Source organism: Nuphar pumila, chromosome 10 (assembly GCF_984573655.1).
Source record: "Nuphar pumila chromosome 10, dmNupPumi1.hap1.1, whole genome shotgun sequence".
Taxonomy (NCBI): Eukaryota; Viridiplantae; Streptophyta; class Magnoliopsida; order Nymphaeales; family Nymphaeaceae; genus Nuphar; species Nuphar pumila.
Genome location: NC_143258.1, coordinates 110,482,358 through 110,510,285, shown reverse-complemented (window position 1 = coordinate 110,510,285; position 27,928 = coordinate 110,482,358). Strand labels below are relative to the sequence as shown.

At 37.5% G+C, this 27,928-nt stretch overlaps 1 protein-coding gene across 1 annotated transcript; it reads right to left on the bottom strand.

Moving 5' to 3' along the window:
- Positions 1 to 27,928, bottom strand: LOC149827893 (uncharacterized). The gene is made up of 20 exons (XM_090019716.1): positions 26,527 to 27,928; positions 26,232 to 26,435; positions 14,109 to 14,213; positions 13,919 to 13,984; positions 13,649 to 13,813; positions 12,681 to 12,755; positions 9,148 to 9,302; positions 8,156 to 8,291; positions 7,997 to 8,066; positions 7,783 to 7,910; positions 7,609 to 7,665; positions 4,774 to 4,959; positions 4,570 to 4,662; positions 4,199 to 4,284; positions 4,047 to 4,113; positions 3,895 to 3,961; positions 3,665 to 3,801; positions 1,576 to 1,667; positions 1,356 to 1,422; positions 1 to 536 (listed from the first exon to the last, which is right to left on the bottom strand). The coding sequence occupies exons 1-20, from the start codon at positions 27,748 to 27,750 to the stop codon at positions 372 to 374; spliced, it is 3,345 nt and encodes a 1,114-aa protein (XP_089875842.1). The 5' UTR covers positions 27,751 to 27,928; the 3' UTR covers positions 1 to 371.

Here is a 27,928-nt window from a genome sequence, read left to right as displayed (position 1 = left end):
TAAACAATAAATTGAAATTGATATTTCACAAGGTTTATCAAAATCAAATTAACAGAGACAATCATCAAAACTGAGACAAGAATTGCCTCAATACCACTGTTCTAAACGCACTTCGCTCACCAACATGACCCAAAAACCAACCCGGGCTCCGACTTTGCAACAGCAAAGAAGACAAATATGATGCTTTCTTTTATCAATAATGTACACACACTACACCACGACATTTCAACCTTGCATCACCTCCACACAGCACTTCCCTTCGCAGGCCATCCCTCAATGGAACTTGAGACATGGGAAAAGAATTGGGAAACAACACATACAGAACCAATCAATCACCAAGCAGTAGAAGTCTGCAATCTCCCTAGAATCACTTACGAAGGCAGAATTGACTGCAAAGCAAGTTGTTGCTGAGGCTGTAGTGAGGACCAAGTTGATGCAAGAGCAGACGGTGGCAGTGTTTGCTGAAGCTGTCTTAAAAGATTTATCATCCGGCTAGCAGTTTGCTCTGTTGCCAGATCCTTGCCCGCACATAGAACCTATAGAAGTAAATGATACCACCCAATGTAGTGAGCACATCATGCTATTCCACAAACAACATCACAGTGATGCATAAATAAAATGTGCCTAAATCTCCGATGAATAAAAATCTGTGATAAAATGGAAGCCCCACGGAAGAAAGAAACATCCCAGAAGGCCCAACCTTTTTACCCTAAAACTACATATATGCATGTTAACCAAAAAAGGAAAAAAAATGCTTCAGCTAAAAGAGGACTCCAGAAATGTGTCTCGAGAGAAGTGTCTTGCAATCAAATGCCCCCTAAATGATAAAAAAAATCTGCCTTCAAATTTTAAGAATAAACTCATAGCAAATATTTGGCAACACAACATCCAACTGATGGGCAATACAATAGCAGAAAGCAGTAGCATATACATGTAAAAAGACTACCATCACAAAACGAAATTTTCACAAACAACAAAAAATGCTCTATGAGAAACTGATCCTAGAATCAAGTTAGATGACTGAAATTGGGTCACAACTTAGTATTCCAGTACCAAACGGTCATTACCTTTTAGAAATGAAATATGCATGTTACTTTCTATTAAGATAATCTAACAAACATATGCAATAATGAAGTCGGGAATTGCAGTTTCTGAATGCTTCCTACTTCCGAATTGCACCTCCCAATAAGTGCTTCTTACTATGCCTAGGTGCTTACGATAACACCAGTTCAGACATTTTCATTTCTCCTATACGCTTCCAGTGCAAGTCTTAATTGGAAGAACTTCAGGAAGCCAGTGGCAGTGTGATCTTCTGAGAATATAAGAAATGAAACGTCACTTGACACAAAAATTACCTCAGCAAACACTGCAACAATCTTGGGAAGATACTGGTTGTTGGGCCCTAAGAGTTCCATATCTGACCTGCAAACAAAGAGTTGATAACCAAGTAGGACCACATCAACAATAAGGTCATAGATATCGCAAAGAGCAGAAAGACAGTAGACCAACTATAGTCCAGAAGAAATATCCACAAAGCAAAGTAGAAGACACTTATAACAGTATTTTTTTTGTTACCTCTCAACCATTGAACAAAGTTGATCATGTACAATTTTGGCTTCAATAAGATCTCCCCTTATAGGTAAGCAACTTAACCAGGCAGGGATTACCTGAAAAACAAACATTAGTTTAAGTCAATAAACACATAAAGCAGACCAATACAGTACAGAAAAACAGAAGCACTTGCTAATGAATGAATTGGATTTATAAGCTCTACCAAAAAAATGACTACATCATCATACAAATTCTCCAGTAACCTTCTCAACATCCTTTGATATGGCTAAATATATGTTGCCATGCTAAATATGTTGTCAAAATAAGGACCAGCACACCTTGAAGTTACTAAATGATTTAATAACACTGTAATGATGACGCATCTAAAGGATGATGGGCATCATAAACATGGGAACATTTACAAACAAATACACCATACCAGGATACACTATATTATCAACTTAATTAGGAAAGAGAGCAATATCCAAAATTACATTGGTCAGTTGTTTCGCTTTTTAGGTATAGTTCATGCTGGAGAAAAGCATAGAGGAAGAAAAGCAAGCCCCAGACTATAATGTTGACTAAAGATTGTCTATTTCTAAAGTATTGAAGTTATAATTAATGTTTTATACGTTACTTTAGTTGTCAAGCAAAATGGACAATATACGATACATGAAAACTGCTTTCTTCATTGACAGTCTGCAGCCACAGACAAAATTAAAGACCTATCTATAAAGCATCAAGCATGCATGAATGCACGCACACATCCATGACACACACACACAGCACATTAATTGTATGCAGCCACCTTCACATGTCTGAATGCATTGATCAACTAGGATGGTTGGATAAAACCAACCCACAATAATTGGACCTTTGTGGCCATTAATCTATGCCACATGCCACTAACCAAACCTTGTACACATATACAGTGTAAGTCTACTGTGTAAGCAGATGGTTTACTGATCCTATTAACATAAAAATAGCATGATTCTAGAATCTTGCAATCAAGAGAGTGTACTCCCCTTCTAGTTTATTAGATTCAAAAGCATTAGTTTACAAAAGTCGCCTTTAAATTCCTGACTGGATTGTGTAATGCATTCTTAGGATATGTATTGGCCCAAGCAGCTTCCTTCCCATTTTTCTGTAGAACAAACTTATTCAAACTCAAACTTTTTATAAATCACATCATACGTTCAGGAAGGATCTGGACTAATTAGTACTCAGTCTAGTTAATGATTTGAAGAAATCTTAATCCTAGTGACAAGGCAGATCAAGGTATTATCAAGCAATTTCTGCCTAGTCGCAGGAAAAACTGCTGCTTGACTTGCAAAACAGATAAAAAAGTGAAGAATGATGTGTCTTGTTTACGATAGATCTCAAGGACAACGATGGAGGGTCCTTTTGCCTTTACGAAATTACATGGACAAAATCTGGTGGCTATGTGACAGGAAAATATGGTGGCTATGTGATAGGTCTGGTATACTCTTGTTTTTTTCTTTTCACAGAGCCAGGTACAGCCCAGAGTAGGTCATATGGGGCCCAGGTTCATCGCTGAGGGCCACAATCATTGGTTGGCACTTAACCCTGGACAAAGTGCAAGCAAGCAAGACAATTTGAAAAATAAGGGAGTCCATCTAGCTAGCAGGTGCATTATGTGTTGCGGAGTGATAGAATCAGTTGAACATCTTTTCTGGTCTGGCAACATGGTTCAAAAACTCATTCAGTTGACCTGGCCAAGACTTATGGTCAAGGTGCAGTGTGAATCATGGGTAAAAGGCTTACTGCTTGGACCAGATATCATCAGTAAGAGATGGAAATGTTGGCTAGTGACAGCATAGTGGGCACTATGGGCTGAATAGCAGAACTTCTAAAGATCAATTATCCAAACTGGTTGCTATATTTACTAGTCGTGGTCGGATTAATGTTCTTTTGTCTGCAAGGGGAAAATGGCCTGATATGGATCACCATGGATTGGTGCAATTGGTTTAAGTTTATAGATGTATATTAACTGTAATTTGGCGACCCCTTCTCACCTTCTTCACCTTTAATTAATAAATTCACTGATGAAATCACAAAAAGCAATTGTTTAAAGACAATATCAAAAACACACCTGGGAAGCATCTATGCTGTCACGATGGAATTGACATATTTTTCCTAGAGCTGAAACAGCATTATCATAAGCCATCACATTATCTGAGAGAAGTGCATCAGGCTGCCTTATTACAACATTTAGTCTTGAAAGGGCCTCTGCAAAGAATAAATAATGATAAAGAATTAATTAAATTTCATTAAGGGCTTCCTGTTGATAAAAGACGGCAAACAGAGATATATGACAAATACCTCCAACCAAAGACTTAAATTTCGACCCACCAAATTCTGCACACACACCAATCCCATAAACAGCAGCCTGGAAAGAGATATTAACATAAGATGAAGAGTAATAGAACAAGAGTGTGAAATAGTAATGTAGCTAGACAGATCTGTGTTGGAACCTGTCTGACGTCAGGGTTCTGATCATTGCATGCTTCTAACAAGAATGGAAGGAAAGTATCATAATACCTGTCCAAAAGAGAGTACAGTAAGTACATGAAAGATTGAAGGACTGGAATGACTAATATACTATAGAAACAAAGATAAGACTGACTTAATTGCAGCATCACAGCACTGTTCTGCAACATCATCAAATATGCAAATGACAATCCTCCGCTCCTCCGCAGTTTTGTCCTTGCCCTGTGCAACGAGAGATCAGCTTCACACACACACGCGCACACACACACACACATAACTGTTTCTATTCCAAGAAACCAATTGATATGTTTAAAGCAAATAGATCATAAACACAATGTATAAAGTGACCAATTAACATTGTCTTGCAATATTCTGATCCCTAAATGAAGCAACAGAGCTTCATTTACACATGCATACATCAAACATCATATATATATAGAGAGAAAGAGAGAGAGCGAACAGGCATAAGCATTTACCATCAAAATACCCTGTTTGCTAGATACTTACCAACATAGGAGTTACATAGGAAGCAAGCTCATCGAAGTAAGGTAAAAATGATGCCTTGAATATTTTGATCAGGGTGCCCAAGCAATCACCAACCTGCAATTAGATTAAAAAGTCTTCAATTTTATGACAATGTAGACGACATAACAAGAACAGAAAAATGTTAACCCAACAATAAGAATGTATCCAACGCTCTATATTCTTTACTTGATCAAAGACTTCTTCTTCTTGTTCATTTTCTTCCCTGAGTAACTCTCCTTCCTCAGCATCAAAATCTTCGGCTTTGGTCCTTTCTGCTCTTTCTCTTTTCCTTGCTGTGCTAGCAGTAATCACCTGCTTTATCTCATCGACAATACATCTCACCTGACCTTGGTCCAGGAGTAGGCCAGAAATCTAAATAAGAAACAAAAGTGGTGATCAAATCTCTGCAGAATCCTTGGGAGCACTAGAAGAACCAAGCAAACCCAATGTGATAAGTTCTCATGTGCATTAAGACACCTTAATCAACAAAAGTAAGGTATCATACCTTAAAGGAAAATCAGTCAGTAAAACAATAATCATCATTCATTATGCTGCTTAGGCACAGATACAAGTCCCTCCCTCTTATCTCCTAAACAGTCTTATCTCCTAAACCATCCTAAACGTTTCTAAAAAAATGTATTTGCACATGTTTTTTGCTTAATCCTAACCTGTAGATGTATTAATCAATACTTATTCACTAAAAACCATGCTTTGGATTGAATTGATTTGATGAGAAACCTCAATTTCTATTTCACCAAGTTTTTGTGTGGTACAAACCATCAATCTTCAATCGCTCAAAATAAGCATCTAAACATGAAAAATGCCTAATGTAATGCATGTTTTCTACTAAGTAAGCTATAGAGAATACGTCTATGAATTAACCTCAAATTCTATTTCACCAAGTTTTGGTGCAATATGAGTCGTCGAGTTTTTGATCACTCTAAATAAGCATGTAATCTAATGTGTTTTCTACTAAGTAAGCTATAGAGAATACATCTACAAGTTTGGATTAAGCAAACACCCAAAACTTTGTTCCTTAGGACCTCTCTCTCTCTCTCTCTCTCTCTCTCTCTCTCTCTCTCTCTCTCTATATATATATATATATATATATATATATATATATATATATATATATATACGTCAAAGATTATGGTGCATCTGTTACAGATATACAAAGGGAATTAGGGAATTTAAATTGTTTAACCATATAAAGTAACTTTACATTTTTCACCTTTCCAAAGTTCCAAAAAATTACTATTTCCAGACTCAAATAATCCTTGAATCAGATATTTTGCATATAGGGTGCTTCTGTTGGGGTACTGTTCCACCATAACTTACAGTGATACACACTTGATTTACATAGATTGAAGCTCCAAAAGCAAAATCTAACCTTTGGGTCATGTTTAACATGTTTCATTTACTATGTCCATGAGTTAAAATTGATTCAAACATGATGTTTTATACCATTTTTAAACCACCCTTATTTTCATGAATTGTGAACCGTTGATTTTTCACCATCTCAAAAATAGAATCTTATGGTGCATGATATATGATAAAACCTTCTAGCAAGGTAAATAAATGATGCTAAACATATATACATGGTTAGATTTAACATTTGATGGCTATATCCATACAAACAAGAGTGTGTACCACCTTATGGTATCAAGGTACAGAATTACCATAAAATTTTCCATATATACACACACAAGACAACTTATATGACTGTTAGATACTTAGATTAACAACTTCTATGACTGTTAAATATACAAGACAATTTACAAAAGCTGCATTCCAACTAAAAACACATACTGAATTAATGATTCACCTCACTAATCATCACTAGCATAGCATATACATGTTCATAGATTGCACAAAGCCTTTGACTTATCACCTACCTCTTCCAAGAGATTTTAATAGAAGCAACTAGGGGTGGCAATCGGGTCGGGTTGGCGGGTCGACCCGGCGGGTTGGCGGGTCAGCATACCTCAACCCAAACCCGACCCGTTTATTAAACGGGTCGGCTGTGGCAAACACGAACCCGACCCGTTTATTAAACGGGTAACCCGGCATGACCCACCAACCCGTTTATAAACGGGTTGGGTCGGGTAAACGGGTTGGCGGGTTAGCGGGTCGGGTTGGCGGGTCGACCCGCCCGCCTAACCCGTTTATTAAACGGGTCAGCTGGGTTGGCATACCCATAACATGAACCCGACCCGTTTAATAAATGGGTTAGGCAGGTCGACCGGTTTATTAACCGGGTTCGTTTAAGCCCAACCCGAACCCGCCTAAGAGGCGGGTTGGCGGGTCGTGTCAGGTTTTGCCACCCCTAGAAGCAACAAATTAGGCTTTGCATCATTCACAAAGGCAATAGATACGCGAATCCGGACTGCTGTGATTCTGAACATTGTATAGCTTATCAACAAAATAACAGCCATAGTGGAATCTCACCATTCATTAGGGTCCACAGACTCTCTTATTCTTTGACAGTGAAGACATACTATCTTAACTACAGCATCTCAACTTTTGAGATAAAGCAAACATTAATTTTCCAAGGAGGTAGCCAATTCTACACACTAAATATCAAAATAGCAGTCTTGGAAACGAAAATGCAACCATGACCGTGTCACATATATATACAGATTTCTAAGTTGTTCAAGTGAAAGGGTCAATTCTATAACAAAACCACATCTACTCAACAATTTAAACTAAGGTAAATTTGGAAGAACTAGACCACACATGCCCACGATATAAATATCTGCCTGATGTAATATAAGCTAAAATTATTTAAGACATCACAAGTACATAAGCATATAGCTGTTAGGTATAGTTAAAATTTTCTTCTGAGTATCAACATATGGCAAAATGCATAAACAACTGACACAAACCACTAGTAGAAAAGTAACAACCAAACTTCAACATTAACTGCAAAGCATCTGAAACACAGAAGCACATCCCATTCCAACATTTTAAAAAAGTATTAAAATAGGTAAAGACAAAACTGTCTAAAAGAATATGACAAACCTGCATGCATTCATTCAAAGCGTCCAACATGCTAGCACAAATTTCCGTTTCTGGCTCCTGGAAGTATCAGATATCTTAACTATCAACTTTCATTTTTAAATAAAGAATAGATATACAAATTCAGATGAGAGATGGACATAAACAGTTTAAGGTCAATGTATTCCTTTACGAAACCTTATGCAATGCTTCAACTAATGCTGGAATTATGTAATCTGACAGCTGTTTGACATAGGATTCATCACGGCCTGGTGCTAGTCCCTTCTCTACAGCCAACTTCGCTGAACGCAATAGCTCCGGCATCGCTATAAAAAGAATAGAAGATGGTTACCATAGAAAACCAACACAAGCTGCAAGCATCAGAACCAGAAAAATTGTGAGTAAATGCTACCTGACACAGCAGCCTTTCGAACCTCTTCATGGAAATAAAATTTAAGCAGTGGAACTAACGTTGGAGCAACCTGAACATGTTGATTTATCAAAACATGAAAAGCTTTCTGTGAATAAAACTTGCAAAGACATTGTGCAACAACAACAGGCAACAGCTTACCTGATCAATCCAGGGGTAGAACCCCTCCTTCAGCTCATCAGCATAACAACAAAGCATGTTGCAAGCCGTGGCTTTCTCCTCCAGCACACTTGTTTTGATCCCAATTCTTTTATCACCAAGAGTGATGGTCTCAATACTATAGAGATGCAGATAACATTATAAGGTAACTACAATTCCGCTAAACAGCAAACTACCAATAAAGTAAACCTAGTGTCATAGCCAAAATAAACATGAAACTTAAAAAGGCATCACATTAATCCAAATGCTTGCTCAGATAAGACAACAAGCTCAAAAACTGGGCCTCCATCTCCATCCCTAACTATACAAAGAAAAACCTAGTGTCATAGCCAAATGCTTCCACACCCTGCCACCACTTATGGGCGTGTGCGCGATCACACACACACACACACACACACACACACACACACACACACACACACACACACACACACACACATACACACACACACTCATGCACATGTATCAAGCACACAAACAGAAATGCACACGTGCAAGAAAATGCATGGTAGAATTATATTTGATTTCCAACCAAAACAGGTGAAAACTTTATAGAAACCAAACCAGTTTAGATTATCAAGAAACAATAATTTGGATTATTTGGTTTTCGACCAAAAAAGGTAGAAACTTTCTAGAAACCAAACCAGATTAGACTATCAAGAAACAATAATTTTCAAAAGGTATACCATAATATGCACAACACCATTAACCATACTGAAAATATGAAAAAGGCAAAAATACAAAAGCTAAAAAAACAGTTTATGAACTATAATTTCCTGTAACCAAGAATAAGAGATTTTTTAGGTTAGGCAAATAAAAAAAAGACTAGGATTAGAAAACCAAAACAAAAGAACTTCTTCCTGAAACAAAAGAATAAGGGAATAACATTTTTCATAGTTGAAATATGCATCCTTTGATTCGTACAAATTGAATTCAACATTCCAAAAAAAATAACCAAGAAAAGAAGAGCTTGCCTCTCATCATCTGACTCATCAATTTCATCATCAGAATCAGCAGAGGTGATGGTAACATCTGGCTTCAGCTGCGCAGAGTGAAGTAGTGGAGGCATCACAACACTCATATATGGTAAGAAATCTTGTCCAAGACACTTACATAGCCTCGCCCATGCCTGCAGCATTCATTCCAAAGTTTGACATTGTCATCAAGAACAACTTACTTTAAAATTAGAAGTAAATAATTATTATGTGCATTCCAAGTTAAAATATGGAAGAAATTTAACTGTTTCTTAATTTACAAACCACATACAACACAGTACACAAGCAGACAGAGACCTCCAAGAAAGAATCCAAGTGGTTAATGTGTTACAATTCAAGAACATATCCATGAATTCATCAAGTCAGTAAGAACAAAGTACACAGAAGGGCAGTCAATAAAATCCATGCCGAAATTTTTCCCAAGGATGCTTTGCCTATTTATGGAAGTAATTTCAGTATCAAAATTTTGGAGGTTCTAGTTACAATTCCAACTAAAACAGGAGCTACATCCACTTCTATTATAGTCCTTATGTATGTGCAGACTAGACCATTTAGATTCTAGGTTCCATCCCAGGTGGAACAAATGAAATCATGGACTTCAATGGCATAAAAAGGTTAAACGTGTTCAACCACAAAGTAAAGAAAAAATAAAAGTACCAAAAACAACCTTGTTTCCGGTGCACAAGGGCAATACTATCACAATAGAATTTTAACCATAGAGAGATTAAACTGAGAAACAAACTATGAAGCATATAAGCCTATGAGAGAGAACAATGAAACCAATTCTTACAAGAAACTCAAGTTGGTTTATTTTTCCCATTGAGTTTCTTGTAAGAATTGGTTTCATTGTTCTCTCTCATAGGCTCATATGCCTCACAGTTTGTTTCTCAGTTTAATCTAGCAAAATGAAGAGCTTGACAGTAGAATATAATCTAATACTTAGGTTCGGATAGATATAAAAAATCATAACACTAGGGCCAATTTACTAGTAGCAATGGTGTATGGAAAATTAATCATAGACAAGCTAGCAAAGTGATGAATGATGGACATGACCGGTTGATATATATATATATATATATATATATATATATAGTGGGGAGTAGGTGCCTACGTTGAGCGAACAGGGGTTTCAGTGTGTTTTACACAAATCTGACCCTGCAGATGTGTTTCAGCATAGTCGATTTGCCAGAAAACGACACTCGGATCGTATTTTTTCAATGAAAAAACATGATTTTTTAAGCCTTGAATATTTTTGCAAATTTATACCATCGATATTCAAGCCTTACAAAAACCTATTCACGTGTCATAATTGAACGATCCAAGAGTCCATTCCTATAAATCAAGCATGTGGAACACATCTATACGGTCAGATTTGAGAAAAAAACATAGATAACCTCTTCAAAAGTCCAGATTATGGCAGTAGGCACGGCTCAGAGTTGGTAACTACCCTCTCTCTCTCTCTCTCTCTCTCTCTCTCTCTCTCTCTCTCTCTCTCTCTCTCTCTCTCTCTCTCTATATATATATATATATATATATATATATATGTATATATATTTATATATATATATATAAATGTTTGCTACCATCATGGGTAAGGAATCCCCTCGTAGAAAACTGTAATCTTTTTAATTTTTTATTAATTTTTGCACATCTGACCTTCCAAATGTGATCTACATATTTGGGTTAGTAGAAATCGGAGATTTGATCGTGTTAATCAAACGTGTATGTAAGATTTTGCAGGGATTGAAAAATCAAAGGCCTAAAATGTAACAAATTTTTAACCCTCATAAAATTGTATTTTTACGTCGGGAAAACATGATCTAAGAGTCGCTTCCTACTATTTTCACTATAATAAGTAAAAAAATGCACTTTACAATTTTGAATTTGGAAAGTGGACGATGTCAAAAAATAAATCAAAGTGCATTTTAGTGATTTAATCAGTTGAATGTAATTGACAATAATATAACTAGTTTAATGTTAGGTAAAACCCCTCCCCCTCCCCTTTCCTTTTCCCAAATCAAGGCATCTTGAAAGTGATCTGCATCTCATGAATATGATATCTATCTAGTATGATATATAAAATATACAACAAATGTAGTGCTAGAGTATTTCAATCAATTCATCATGTCACACAGACTGGTATCAACAAGCAGATATTGTTATGTGTGCATGTGAACAGATATATACGAATATGATATTTGCATGTTGAGTAGAGCTAGGAACTTAATAAACTGAGTTTTCCTTCCAAAAAAAAGTACAGCTAGAGATGAGAAAAAAAACATCTTGTTGTTTCTTCAACAATTTCTGATCTCCAATGAACTTCTTGGTAGCATTTAGCAACCAGATGAAGTTCTGATCACTTGTCACAGAAAAAGGTGCAGATTGTTGTATATATCCCTAAATATATACGTATATGTATGTAAGTAGATCTGACACCCTACCACAAAATCTCTAGCTTCAGCATCTTTTAGGTACAAAAGAGACTCATATTAGGTAAGCAAAGTTCCATGCACCCAAAACATCAAGTTTTGGCTTAAATCATTGTTAGAAACATATCAAAATTTGGTTTTTTCATTTCTGATCTGCAAAAATAAGGAACAAAATTGTCATTATCAGATTGTTTTTTAGTATGAACACATTTCAATGGGTCCCCCACGTCGAAAATAAGGTAGATTACGTGTATCATCCCAAATAGATGTTCATTTTTACAGAAAGGAAAACTTGCAGGAAGATGTTTTACAGAAAGGAAAACTTGCAGGAAGATGTTATGGTATAAAATTGTAGATCGCAGATCATAGATCGTAGATGGTAGATCATAGATCGTAGACTGATCTCTCTCTTTCTCTCTCACACACAATGACATCGCACTTTTCTTTATGTTATCAGATCAAATCAGTTATTCACTCATCTAATGAATAGTAAATTACAAGTGAAGGAGATGGATTATTTAAATTTCATACATGTACATAATTCATATACTTCCAATATCCAAAACAACAATCAATTCTATCGCTAAAGACAACTACACAAAGAATGTAAATGAACTTTCGAAAAAGAAATACATCCTTCAAACAAACAAACTTTGTTTCCATCTCATTACACGTGTTTCAGCCTATAATTGCACTTGCATCTAAGAGTAAGAAGCATCTAATACAATTAACTGAACTTGGAAGTTTTTAATCTTTTGTCCAGCTTTTAGTTGTTTTAGCCTATAGATCATACAATAAATAAGCGGATATTCTTCAAGATATAACATCAATACAATCAAGTATCTGCCAAAGAAAGATTCTAGCTTGCGAAGCACAGATTTTTCAAGATGCCATCTTCAAGTGAAGAAAATAGATGATGTATGCCCAACAAAAACAAAGAAAATAAGGTCCAGAACCCAGCACCCATAGATCACCACATAAAAGTTCATCAAGTGTAGCACAATAGGTAATCTAAAGCTGTATAGAGCACTAAGATGAAATTTGTAGGAACCATCTGGACAAATCAAAGAAGAGAATCCATACTTGTAGCATGTAGCTGATTGTTGGGTCATCTGACTCCAATTGTGATCCTTGAAGTGACATTAGAACTTCCATAACCTAGTAACAACATGAACACAAATTTATCTGATATTGAAAAATAGGCATAGAGAACATAACATATGCAAGTGAACTTTATAATCAGCATGCGTGTGTGTGTTTGTATCAAGGTTGCCAGACTAGGAAGCGAAATCGAGAAACGATATGGGAAGCAGAAGCGAGAAGCCATGCATTTTAAAATGTATAGGAAGCGGAAAGCGAGGAATAAAAAACAATATAAGAATTGAATGGGAATCCAAATGGAACCCAAATAAAACTAAAATAAAAGTGACTATTCTTAAATTTCATGATATTTTAGTGTAAGAATTAAATTTTTAACAAAATCTAAAAATGATGACTGCCAATTTAGAAAAAGCACATGGAACCGAGTGAGAAGCGTGAGAGGAAACACATAAAAAACATGAAAAGTAGAGTGAGAGAACATATAAGAAGAATAGATGAAGCGTGTGGAAAGCATAGGAGAAACATGAGAGAATCAAGATTCACATCAAGCTTCGGAAGCGAGGAGTATCGCGCTTCTGAAGCGAGTTTCTGGGAAGCGGGCTTCACACCTATCTAAGAATCTTCTGGTAACTCTGGTTTGTATTCATGTGCATGCATGTTTTTTTTGCAGGTGGAGCCTGTCAGGCTCAGGGGAAAACCAGGCCTGAGCCCAACATCTCTCGCGTATCATTGCCAGCTTAATAGTCACCATCATCATTGTCATGATCTACACGGGGTCAACCTTACGAGTCCAACTGGATGCAAAACTATACTTCATTATGAACATATGTTTATTTAGGTACAAGGCCCCCTCCTATTAAATCCAACAGGAGAAACCACCATATATTAACACACCAAATGCAGAGCTGAATCTTTTTCTTTTCTAAGATACAAGGCAGTTACATTTTTACCTGTTTAGCATCATCTCTGAATCTCTCCTTGCCGACAGCCATTCCAACCAGACTAATGCATTCCATAGATTTGGCACGAAGCATCCGGTTAGACTTGTCAGTTGCATTGACAAGAATAGCCTTAAGATATGGCATAACCGCATCATAGTATTTTTGAAAGTGCTCCTGTGCACAAATCAAGAATGTCATATATAGGCATGAAAGATGTCATCAGAATAGCAGTAATCCAAAATATACAAGTACCCTTGACCAACATATTTACACAATCACCTGAGAAGAATCTGCAACTGATGCCAACGCTGTCAATGCACCCTCTTGAACCATTTGCTTCCCATTCTGGATTCATGCATTAAAAGAATTATAACCACTTAAACCACATCTGATCAGCATACATGAAGATGGAAAGTCCAGCAAATCAACTACTAAACAAGCATACATCTCAAAACCAATAATAAATTACCTGCAGAAGGACAAGCAATTTGCTAACAATGCCATCCAAGTAAGGTGTTAAAATTTCAGGTGTACAGTTCTCACTGAAGTTAAGAACAGCAGAGGCTGCATGTGCCTGCAGAATAAAAGGCACAGAAAACCTTAAACCCAATCGTCAATCTTCTTTAACAAGTCCACAGAGCAGCAATGGAGATGATGGCATATATACACATAAATATTCTAAAACCCATATATCTAGAGGACTAAGCTATATTGATTCACAAGTATCAACATTATTAAGTATAAACTTCTGGACCTTGTGCTATTAACATAGAGCACTAAAGAAGTGTGACAACCAGAAGCATGCATATAGCTTTTGCATGAAGCCTTCCTGGAGTCTTAGTTTCTTCAGCATTTCACAGGTCAGGAAAAAACTTGAGTTATAACGAGTCGCTCCAGACTTCACATGATACTCAGGAAACAGTTGCCAACAAAACCAACCATCATCAAAACAACAAATCAAACTATGCAGACTTGCTTCATGAATGACTATCAATGTCTATACACAAACACAACAAATAGTCTAAAAAACTCACAATCAAACAAAAAAGATGTCCAGTTCCACACAAGCCTTGATACAACTTTTATAGGCAAGTCAAAGCAGCACTAACTGTAACAAGTTAACCAAACAGTGTCTTCAACACTCCTTTTTCATTCAACAAGACATCATCTTTAAACCTTTTTCTCATTTATGCTAAAAATACTTTTTGTGATTATCAGACATTCGCATCTCCCTGAACACAGTTCAAATATCAAAACAAGAACTCAAGCTCAAAAATTCACCTTTTAAAGATTATTAGGAGCTCGACCAGCACTGAGATATCATAAAAACCCTTTTCTTTGTCGAGTCAGACAAAAGAAATTAATAAAAAAACAAGAAGAGACAAAGTACATCACTTAAAACAAAAAAAAATGTAGCTGTTACCTCATTCGAGGTTCTTGAATCAGAGCAAGCGTACAATGCAAATTCTAATCAAACAACTGTGGTCTTTCCACATGATACTAGAAGAACCTGCAATGTTACTTCGGATGGACATTGATTAAATAGTCTGCTGTCCACTGCACTGATTTCCAATTATTACATAACGCCAGGCTGATTTTAGCCACCATGTGATACACGGGTCAATTGATTTACATATATTTGCTTCCCAACTGGTTGCCGTGACAAATACCATATATTCATCTTTGCTATAATAGGTACTGGTTGTTAACAAAAACATACTTTACATTTTGTCTATATTCAAGAACAAACTTGGATTGCAGTGTTTCCTTTTTTTCTTACCTTTTTGCTTTTTGGGAGGGTGAGGTGTGGGGAGAGAAGGAACTTGAGAAAAGAATTGGATGATCAAGTGAAGGAAAAAAAAACATCAGACCTAATTTTCTGCTTGAATTCAAATTTTCAAGCCATAAGGCATCATGTGTCAATCTTAGTGCATGTTTCCCACATGTTTTGATAAAATGCTGTCAAATCAAGTCTTACATTGTATAGGTAAGGCTTACTAGGGATCTCAAACAGCATTCATAGCTTTATATAATCTTGTTTGCATTTTGCAAGCTATAAATTCTCTTCTATCACATTCATTTTGTCATGGCCACCTAACGCAAAAAAAATGGCTCAGTTCTAGATGCTAACAACTAAGATAAAATTGTATGCAAAAGGCAATTAGATAGGGAAGAAAGTTTGTGGACTAAAGACCTCATGCCTTTAAAATATAGCATTATTTAAAGAAGTAAAAAAGAAAACTGAATAGAAAGAGATAGGGAGAAATCAGAAGATAATAAAAGTTGGACCTCAGCAACATTCTGCAACTTCCCGTTAGATATGAGATCAGTATCAACTCTCAGGAACAGAATTGCCCTCAAAACATCCAGTTGCAAGCAACTAATAGGGGCATTTGAGCAACAGAGTAAATTTGGTCAAAAACCAGGATTTTTGCATGTCTTTGACACATTAACACACCAAAACTAGGTCTTGAACGCATTTGAATGACATTAAAATCCTGGTTCTTTTAAATCTGATTTTTGTCAACACCAAGTACTTCAATACCCCTCAAGATTCAAATAACCGTCTTACATGCAAAACCGCCCATCTTGCACCAGTAACACATTGAGGTTTTTCATTGTTAATGAGTGGAATATGGTTGAAATGTTGTATATTCTATTTGAGGGCAAATTGATACTTCATTTTGACTCCCCTCTCATATCCCCTTTATATGCCAGTCATATTGAACTTCCTAAAAAGGGCTGTATCCCCTTATCCGCAGAGATATCCATCTGCCTAGATTCTATTGAATTCATTTGGAATTTGTGCATTACAGGAAGCTTGATTGCAATCTAAGGTTATACACAAAATTTATTTTAGAATAACTACTTGGAATCCAGTGGAAAGCGCCCTTGGAAGGATTATGATTGGCTCGTATGGCAATGACGTCACCCAAATGATGGAGAATTTTCGTAGTCTATGTATGTTTTTGTTGAATTGACTTTAAAGAATAAGGACAATAACATCAAGACAACATGATTTTATTATGATATTTGTCAAAAGATGATATAATTCTGAAAAAAAAAGATACTTCAAAATATCACTATTTTTTTAAAATATCATGTCATCATAATGTTATTAACACAATAAAATATTCTTTTTTACTTTTATCCGTGAATTTATATTTTTATGCTTTTAATTTTTTATATATGTTACTATTTTCTGACATTTTATCAAACAAACAAAATTTTAAAATTTAAATCTATTGTGAGATTTTCCTCACAAAGATTTCCCTAAGAACAAGACTTGTGACATTGTCTGTATCCTATATTCACATTATAACTTCCAAATTATTCAGTAGGAAATGAAATTCTTGGGGGATTTACTGTATACTGAAAGCTGAAATGTTTAACATATTTGTTCTAATTAGGGGGAAAAAGGGGATTCCACACACACATACACACAAGGAGGGAGAGAGAGAGAGAGAGAGCATATCAAATTACATAGAAATTATTATGACAAACAAAATTAAATGATATAATTATTTTGGTAAAAAAATGACAAAACTATGTTAGTTGTCATCCAAACAACAATCTCTAGAAAACCAAGTTACCTGCAGGTTAAATATCAGACATCCAAATAAGAAAACCAAGTTTTTAGAATATGCAGAAACAAAGTTACGCTCAGAGTTTTCAGAAGACAAGGTTTTTCTACACATGTTATCAAAACAACGCCTAAATGTTTGCTTAAAATAACTCAGTAAAATTAAAAGTGCATCTTTTTTTTCTTATTTCAAAGTCTACCGAGCAATTTGTTGAAGCAGTCAGGCACTTTTTGTCCATGAACAAGCACTAGCATAAGGAAGCACATCACAAAACAGATTAGATAGTGAGTACCAGATCTAATTTAGGTTTACTGTGCCGCACACATTCTTAATCATGTCAAGGGATCCTTCATCCTCATAGATCACCTAGAGTTGTGAAATGGTAGCAAACTTAAAGCATTCCTAGACATTCACATAGTTGGCCCTCGGCGGGCATCCAGGATGGCAATGAACAAGAAATAAAAAATTTGTTTTCATATAATGTTCACAAAATATGTTATGATTTAGCAATTCTTTAGATTTTTCAAAATTGTATCGAAACATTAATTTGTCTATTTGGGTTGCTAGGAAACATGGGCAGCACACTAGCAATAAACTCAACCAACAACCATACAGAGATCAGATACCACACCAACTCTTTATTGTTTCAACTAAACTATACTACTTTAGATCAAACCCTAGTTTTAAAGAATGACTTTTTCATGATTTTTATGACATTTTGCAAATGCAATAAATTTAGCACTCTAACTATATCAATTAGTTGTTTGTTTTGCCTTTTTTATTTATTTTGTCTTGATATTTTGTAGAGCTTATTCATGATTAATGACATAAGAGTCCTTCATGGCCATTTTCTGCTGATATTTCTTGGAGCATAGTCATGATTCATAACTTGGGAATTCAAGTAACCTTGCAAATTGTGTTAGTACATGCAGTTTTACAAATTTTAAAAAGTTACACTTCATGTAAACTATATGATATACTTTTAGTCATAAACATACATCATTCTTTATTTACTTTAGTAACTAAAAACTAGAAGTTATTTAAAGGGAGTCTCACAACCACTTCGCACAATGTACATCACATCAGTGATCCATAATTTGCTTAACTAAGATGAATTATGCTGTTTCAAAGCAATCATTTCAAACTTCCAACTGGCAGCATGACCAATAACAACCTCCACCAGATTAAATCTGTAATAACTCATAATTTTTCCCATATTCTTAAGCTCAAAAATATAATTTTTAATTAAATATTTATATTTAAAATGTTGAAATTGCTTAAAATCATTAATTATGGGGGTCTGGACCTGGTCCAGGGCCCATTGAAGACATTTAAATATGATATGTAAAACATGTAAAATTTATTTATTTTAACTTTTAAAGTTAAGCGAAATTAAGGTCAAAATAAGGTTAAATTCAGGCAAAATTCGAGAGTGAAATAGATCTAGGACCGTAGTTAGATCCGTTATGGAACGTAGATCTCGTAGGAGATCGGTTTTATCGAATTTGGACATGAGTTGGTTTAAAAAATGTATTTTTCTAATTTGACTAGCCTCTATTTTGGGTCTTTTTCGATTTGGATCAGAGTCAACCCGCTCCATTTACTTTTGGGTTGACATCAATATGGATCTAGACCTGGTCCAAAATCCATATTGACTAATGCCCATGAATGGGTTGAGATCTATGTCACATGGGTGCGGGTGCGGGTGCGACACGGGTGCGGCGCAATTTCAAAAATTTTGGACACGGGGACTCGGCTATATATATATATATTAAAAAAAAATTATATATATATAAGACTCGGTCAAAGTTGTGCCCATTAGGGGACAGGTGATGAGTTGTGAAGGCATTCTGTACACTTTCTTCATACACGAATAATTCACTTTTGGGCACTTTCTTCATACACTGTAATAATTCACTTTCTTCATACAGGAAAAAACCACAAAAACTTGAGTTGTGCCCATTCTGTACTTAAAACTTGAAAGTGTACAGGTTTTTTAGTTGTGATGGGTTTTTTTCCTTACAGCTGTAGCCCAGAAAATTTAAAAAAAAAATTCAAAAAAAAAATTTTCCAAAAAATGGACCAAAATGACCCTGGGTGCGTTGACCGCACCCAGGGTCGGGTTGACCGAGTCCGAGCCGCACCCGTGTCCGCACCCGTGTCGGTGCGTGTCGACGCGGGTGCGGCGACCTTGGAGCCGAGTCCGTGTGACATAGGTTGAGATCCAAATGGATATGGATAGTGATTTGGATCATGAGTCCAACCCAAACACATAATCCATCCATACCTTTTAAAAACAAATGAATTTAAAACTTTAAAAATGTATATATATATAAATAATATATATATATATATGATAAGAGAGGCTATGATAAGGTAGAGTTCTACCTTGGTAGAACTCCACCCCAACTAATTACCATCTAGAAGGGGGCGTCCCCCCCTTAATGTGGAAACTTCTTCCACAAAATATAAAAAAAAATAATAATAATAATAATTAAGAAGAAGGTAGAGGTAGAGTTCTACTTTGGGTAGAACTCTACCCTTATCTATCTAGAAGGGGGCGTCACCCCCTTATGAGAGGGAGTCTCTAGTTATAAAAAAGAGGGATTAGACCCCTCTCTAAAATCGTGTGCTGAAAAAAAAAATAGAGAGAGAGAGAGGAGGAAAAACTAAAAAGAAAGAAAGAGAGAAAAGGAGAAGGGCATTACCTTCTCCACCATCTTCTTCTTCTTTTTTCCAATATTCTTTTGCATGTTTTCGGCAAGCAAGGTACGGGTTCCTCTCTTTTTCCGATAGAACGAGGGTTTAGCATGTCTTAAATCATATGGGTTTAAGGGCTGATCATATCTGAAAATTTCTGCATAGATATTCCATGTATTCTTGATGCTTATATCTATGTTTTTGCATCCCAAATCATGTCTAAAAATTTCTGCATGCATATTCCATGTATTCTTAATGTTTTTGATGCTTGAATCCATGTTTTTGCATCCCAAATCATGTCTGAAATTTTCTGCATGCATATCTTAAATATTTTTCATTGTTCTTGATACTTAAATCTATGTTTCTACATGCTTAACCATGCCTGCGAATTTCTGCATATATTCATTGTGTTCTTGATGCATAAATATGTTTTCTAGCAACCTTGATGTGTCTATGATCATGCTGCTTATCGCAGTAGAGATATGGATACATAATAGTGATCGTGTTTTATGTTGTCGAATATATATATATATATATATATATATATGTGTGTGTGTGTGTGTGTGTGTGTGTGTGTGTGCAGTTTTGGTTACGTTTTGTAGCACATGCATATGTATATCTGTTATACATAGTTTGATATGCATTCGCTAAATCACTGTGATTGTACCATGAATTGTGAATGTGAAAATTTTGTTGTTTATGTGTGTTTCATGTTCACTTAAAAATCTTGCAATGCTAATTTCTATTATGGTAAATCTTTGGTCCACTGACGGGTCGTGAGCATATGTGGCTTATGCAATATAAATTTTGTGATTTTTGCATTGCAAACAGTGTTGTGAAAAGCGTTGAGGCGTAGCGAGGCGCTCCACCAAAATCTGAGGCGAGGCGTAATCCTCGAGGCGTAAAGCGTAAGCCTCAAAGTTTTTTTTTTTTAAAACTTAAAAAAAAGTATAAAAATATCTAAAAGTATAAAAAAATAAAAAAATCTTTATTGATGAAGCAACAACCAACATGAAATAAAAAATCTCAAATAAATACTGAAAAAATATGAGATTAACTTGTAAAAGTAACATTAATGCAACAACTTGATCTATATAAGTATCTAAAAAATAAAACATGGGCATTCATTAAATTAAAAAATAGCATTAACAACGAAATGCATCTTAGCATTAACAATACAATGTCATAATTAGAAAATGCATGTTAGCATTAACAACCAAATGTTAATATAATTACGACACCATACAGATATCAGGCACAAGAAGGAAGACTAACACAGATTAACCATGAGATGATGAGATAATAAAATTACTAAACTGCATAGTAAAAATATACAGAACACTTTTTTTAAACAAAAGTTTAAAAGTGATAGCTCCGGAGAATTTTCAAAAAGAAAAGAAGTATTTTAAGAATGATATAAATGACCCAAACATATGTGCCACATGTCCAGTTTAAGGCCACAAATGAAGCATTAAACATGGGTTATTATCAAATGACTTGTAAACATGGCTAATGAACAGTATTCAGTTTCTCCACAAACAAAATCAAATAAATGCATGCAATAGAACTGAATATAACCCGAAGAAGAGAGAGAATATATTGGAACATATGGGTCCATCGAGCACCATGAAGGAAACTTGCTTAACATATTCAAACAAACATCAGATACCTGGCATTACGATTCTCACTTAAACCAAGGGACTGCCAGTGAACTACTGGAGGAAGGTGAGGATGATGTCAAGTCGGTGTGGCCCTTATGGGCTGGGCCACACACATGCGTTCAAGGTGAATACCATAAAAAGGAGTGCCATGAGTAGGTTCCAATAATCACGGAACATTTGAAAGCAATTAAGAAGGAAGCTATATGTAGTCAGAAACAGAGTTAGTGACCTACATCCAAAAGATTCACGGGAGAAGATACTTAGCAAATAAGGCACGGACTAATTCCCAAAAGAAGGAAAAAGGAAGAAGGATCCCAATGCACAAATGGGTTCATTGGTTTTTGCTTTCAGTTCAAAAGCTAATTAGAAAATGGTAGAAGAAACAAATAAGCAAACATTCGTCCAACAGATACCCATTCACATAGAACACCAACATCTTATAGATATTCTCGGCAGCCCCAGAAAGGTGAGCTCCCATGCACAGATGACCTCCCATGGCTGGAATGCTCTTCATCCTTCCTCGTGACTAAAGGTTGGTCGAACTTCGAAAGCGCCTGGAAGCGGTTCGCCAGTTTCTTCCTCTGCTGGTCTTGTCGCTGTTTTGGGGGTTTGTGGGTCACCGTGACCTTATCACCATCGCATTTGGGGTTTTCTTCCGTCACCACCAAGTGCAACCAACATCGATCCGATGCATGAGAAATGGCTCTGCAAAGGCTGTTGTATCTATTACTCGTCTCGTAGAGAACATCTGGGCACCACCAGGTGCAACCAGCGTTTAAATCGCAATAAATTTCATAAATATCGCGTTTAAATCGCGGTATTTATGTTTTTTTCATAAATCTCTTGAGAAATTGCCGTTTTAAACTTTCAGGCAATTTTTTGCGATATTATCGCGAGGTTTTCATAAATCTCGCGATATTTGTCACACTGGGTAGCAGCACAACCCAAGAATGGCGTTGTGTTCACCTTCCCCCCAGCCTTCTAATGAAGATACTCACCTGGAAAATCAGGGGGCTTGGCCGTCGGTGGGCCCACTAACAAATCCACGAGGTTCTGAAGACCCAGTGGGTGGACATGGCATTTCTTCTTGAAACTAAACTTACCATTGACAAAGCTCCAGCCTTGGAGAGGGAGTTTCAAGGTTTCACGCTACCTCGATGAAAGTGGAGGTCATGCTATGCTCTGACCAATTGATCACGCTGCTCCAGCAAACAAGTCGCGAGCTTTCATGGCGGAGATGACCCTCTTGTAGAAGGGTAGCCCCAGAAAGGTGAGCTCATCGTACCACCATTCGAACCTCACCGGATCCCGGTGCCGGAGGCTTGTCTTGATCCCGTTCCAGAGGATGCTGCCGTCGGGGCTCGCCATCAGATCGCCGGCGACGGTGGTCTTGCTGTCGTGCACGAAAACGAGAGGGAGGGAGATAGGTGGGAAAAAAATAAAAACAGGTCGGTAGGGCTTTGTTTAAGCCCTGTTTTTTAGGTCGAATGAGGGTTTTGACCCTCATTTGACCAAATAAATGGAGCGTGTGCGCTTCAGTCCGAGGCGCGCCTCGCCTCAAGGCGTGCGCCTCAAAGCCTATGAGGCGCACGCCTCAAGGGTATTGCGCCTTATGCCTGCGCCCCAAGGCACAAAGCCCCTCGCCTTGAGGCGAGGCGCGCTTTTTGCGCCTTGAGGCGCGTTTTTAATAACACTGATTGCAAATGATTTTGTCCAAAAAGTTTGGTTTCTAGGCCAACATGATAAATTTGATTTACTTGAAACAGTTTGCATTCATTCATAAGACATAAACATGTATTGATGATGTGTATCGTGAATACAAGTTTGCATAACTATGTGTGATTTATGTTCATTAAAATTTTGTAATGTTATTAATTATTATTAAATTGAATAGTGGTTATTTGTGAACCACTGATAGGCCTTTCAAGGCCAGGAGCATGTGTTCATGAGTTATTCAAACTCTTTATGCATTGCAAAATGATTTCTAAAAAGTTGGTTTTTGAATTAATTACATTGTTAAATTGACAGAGCAAAGGCCCGAATTTGTTATTGCATAACTGATCTTGTGTAAAAAAACTCTTAATTAATTAAGATGGTAAAAGAGACCGTGTAATAATTTTCTTTCATGGTGTCCCTCTGAAAGAGTGAAAACCTTGGATGGTGGTCATAGGGAACCATGAGGATACTAAACATTGTGTGCATTTGTTGTCCCCAAGAACCCGATGTGTGGTTCGTGTTTTTGGCCATAGTTATAGGAAACTTTCAACCACTTTTCCTGAGGGTAGTGTTGTTGACTCAGTTGTAGTTATTGGTATATCAAGAAAGTGGCATCAATGGATGACGATTTCCTTGATGTCCTAGCATTAGGTGATGATTCATAATGTTCCGATAGATGGTAATGATTCTCGATATTGGTCGGAGAACAAATGTGGAACCCAGTAATTAAAATACAAATTGTTTGTTAAGCTATGACTGAGAATTGCCTTGAACCTCGAAAACTTTATCGGCTTTATATTTGCAAGTTTGTAAGAAAGTGAAAATTAAATTTGTGTGCATTTAATAGAGGCATGCATGCAAAAGCAATTCTGATAATTAACTTAAAAAGTTATTAATGCATGTTGCATTGATTCATGCATCCTTAAATGTTTAGCATTAATTTTATGCATCCCTGAATATTTGATCTAGCATGAAATTGTTGAATGCTTGCTTGAATTGCTTAGATGGTAAGTTAGTTCGGATGATTTGTTGCCTATAATTCCTCTTAAACTTGTGCTTGATTTAATTTATAATATTTTCTTACCGTTGGATTTTTAGAAGATCTCGTACTAAAACTTTGGTTCTTGCCCGTTTTCTAAAGATGTTTTTAAGGCACAAAGGCTCAGTGATGAAAGGAACTGGCTAACTGGAGGATTCGAGGTTTATGGTTTGATGGCCTGGGTTCTGATGTGCATCGGATTGGCTAGAGTGGATTTTTGAATTTATAAACTTTATTGACATATTTGATTTAATAAATAAAGTTCAGTTCATGGTTTGAATTTACTCTATGTCTGAAATGGTTGATGGGTTGTGAATATCAAATTTGGAATGTGCACCTGGTCCTTGGGAGGTTTTCCGCAGTTGTTTAAAAAAAAATCTGCATTTTTTTAGGGTCAGTTTGGGGTCATTACAAAATCACATTATTTGAAAAGCAACACACATCTGCTGCCATCTCAACCAACACAAATTCAACACACAAGATAGCATTTTAAGTACACAGTTTATTAGAGTTAAGTACTTAACTACATCCAACAAGACAGGCATCTATTTTCAGCAAAATGTTTTACCTGCTTTAAGAATTAACTTAAATAATACGCTTATCCAAGAAAATAGAAAAATCTAATAATTAGCTTCTTTAACTCAGATTTGCAAACCAGCTAGCTATAGTTTCAAAAGGCAAAAGCTCAACATTTTGCCCTTGCGTGATAATTTTTTTAAAACCAGGAGAGTAGGAGCAGGCACTTTTTCTGAAATAGGATCAAATATTCATTGAATTGAATGATTCTAAACAAGAAGGAAAAAGAGGAATGGAATCACAGTGGGATCCTGGCCAGAGCATCATAATTGGAATAGCCTTATTACTCCAAAGAAAACATTTCCATCTTTTTCAAAAGAAAATCAAAGAGTATTCTTGTTCATGTATAATTCTCATGTATATGAATGTGAATTCTTCTAGAGAGATCATCTAGAAAGTGAGTAGCTTTGGATACATTCAAACAGAAAAGCTGACATAAGTGTTATGGATTGAACTTTTCTTATTCCGATTTCCTCGTTCTTTCGTCCCTCAAAACTCGAAGGAAGACCACTCTTTGACAAAAAGTTTGATAAGTTAATGGATCGGTAGAACCTATGCTAAATAATATCAGTAGTTCCTAGAATTCAACGGATTGAATGAATTAAGCATGAGTCTGGTACAATGGAAACAGAGAATGCAACGGGTCCGCATCGAATCAATAGAAGATGCAGACTATAACCTTTATCTCTGAATCTGAATCATTTCCTTGTATCTGAGAACTTCCAGATCAATAGGAAGTTTGATTGGACCCTTTACACCCTATGCTGTTGATGACCCATCCTTTCGTATTCCACTGGGCACAGCCATCCAAACTAACAATAGAATATTCATTGTTTCCCCATCCACTAGACCATAACCAATGATTTTCTGGAAAGGCTTTGCTCTCATCACGTTGGAAATTTTCTACCTAGCAAGATCACTCCTTTAAAAGGATTTACTCTTCTTTTTTAAAAAGTAAAATAAAAAACAAAACAGCAGTTCCAGTATTGATCTTGGTTCCCACTTGGTGATGCCCATAAAGATTAAGTTGTCAACTTTTAGTTCTGGATTGAATCAACCAATACTAATTTTCCCAAGTGAATGACCAAGATGAAGCAAATCCCTAAACATTTCAAAGGAGCATCACTTGTTCAACAAGCTACATGTGTTTTGAAAGCTAGAAGCATTATTTTCTTATATCAAACATCCACACGAAAAGGCCAAAAAAGAATGAGGAAAACCGCAGCAGAGTGAACTAAAAAGGAATGAACCAATGATCAGTAAAACTCTTCTATTCACTTTTCTGTGGAGATAATGGGAAGTGAACAACCACTAACCTGTACTCTTGGATTCTGGAAGTCATCCATGCCCGATGCCAATGCGGGGAGTACCCGTTGGTGATACTGAGTCTGCAAATCCGGACCTAAATCAGTAGATAACTGGCCAATGGCATTGATAGCTGCCCACCTTACTCTAGGATGGGGATCCTGAAATGAGTTCAAAACCATCGAAACCACTTGCTCCAAATTTTTTATCATCACCTGAAATCAATGTCAATGGAGAGAGGGAATTATGTTTGTAGACGGATTTCATTTGCTAGAGAAAAGTATTAGAATAGAAAAGAAAAGTCACCTTTGAACACCCTTCGGCTATTTGCGCAAGGGTAATGAGTGCAGCATGATGTTTCTGCCATTCGGGAGCTGACAAGTAGGCAGGCAGGAGCTCAGAAGCAACGGGAACGATCGTGTTTCCACCCAAGGAGATGGCCAGCCGATCCAGACACTCCTGCCCAACGCTGTAGTTGCTTGTCTCACCGGCATCCTCTTCCTCTGTATCAGCGGTGTGCCACGCAGGATCATCCTCAATGTCAAGCAGCATTTTCATGAGAATGGCAAAGAGCCTGCCGATGAACTGGGGCAGCTTCCTCATCATCCCGGGTGCTCTCTCCCTGGCCTCGGCGAGTGTGATGATGAACTCGATGGAGAGGTGCCGGGTGCCCTCCTCCAACCGATCCGCCTCCGCAATCTGGAGCATGCTGCTCACGATATCGACGAGCTGCCTGCGGAGGAACTTGGGTTCGGTCCCGGCGAGCTCAACAAACATCTCCAGTGCCTCCTGGGCGGTGGCTTCCTCCCCACGGTTGAGCGCCTCCGTGAGGGTCTGCATCATTGGGGGGAGGAGATCCTGGAAGCAGTCACGATCGGAGGGCGACTCGATGGTCTGGATGAAGTTGATGGTAGCGCTGAGGGCGGCGATCCGGACCTCGGTTGGGGCAGACGAGGAGAGGCACTGGTGGAAGACGGAATGGAGGGTGGTGAGGTGGGGGAGCAGGGTGTCTCCGATGTACTGGGAGAGCTGGGCGAACATGAGGAGGGCGCTCTCCTTGAGGCGAGGAGAATCGGAGGTGACGCACTGGAACATGAAGGGGAGGAGTTCGGGCCACTGGCCCTCCGGGACGATGCTAGACGCCAGCTCGGCGGTGGTGTCGCAGAGCTTCTTCACGATGGTCTTGGAGTCCTCGCGCTGGAGACAGGAGAGGAGGAGGGACTTGATGGTGGATTGGGTGGGGGCAGAGAGGGAGGGCCAGATGAAGGAGTCGTCGCGGGTGATCTGCTTGCGGAGGAGGATGGCGGCCATGGCGCGGAGCTCGGGCTGCGGCGACAACTGGAGGAGGTGGGCGAGCTTCAGGGCGAGGGCGTCGGGCTGGGTGGACTTGCAGAGGTTGAAGAGGGACTCGGCCTGCGCGCGCTGGTCGTTGGAGGTGGACATGAGGTGGGTGATTAGGGTTTCGAAGGGCGAGGGGTCGGGGCCGAGGATGGCTGCCAGCTGCGCGGCCTGCAATTCCGATGGATCCATCTCTTTCAGGGTTTCCGACGATACGATCGGTATCCTCCTCCTCTTCTTCTCCCTTCGCCGCTGCGGAAGGAGGGGGAATTGCAGTGGGGGAGAGCGGTGGCGGAAAGGAGAGGGGAGGGTTTTTTTGCTCCCTCTTTTGTCTTTCTATTTATACGACGTCTCTCTCTCTCTCTCTCTC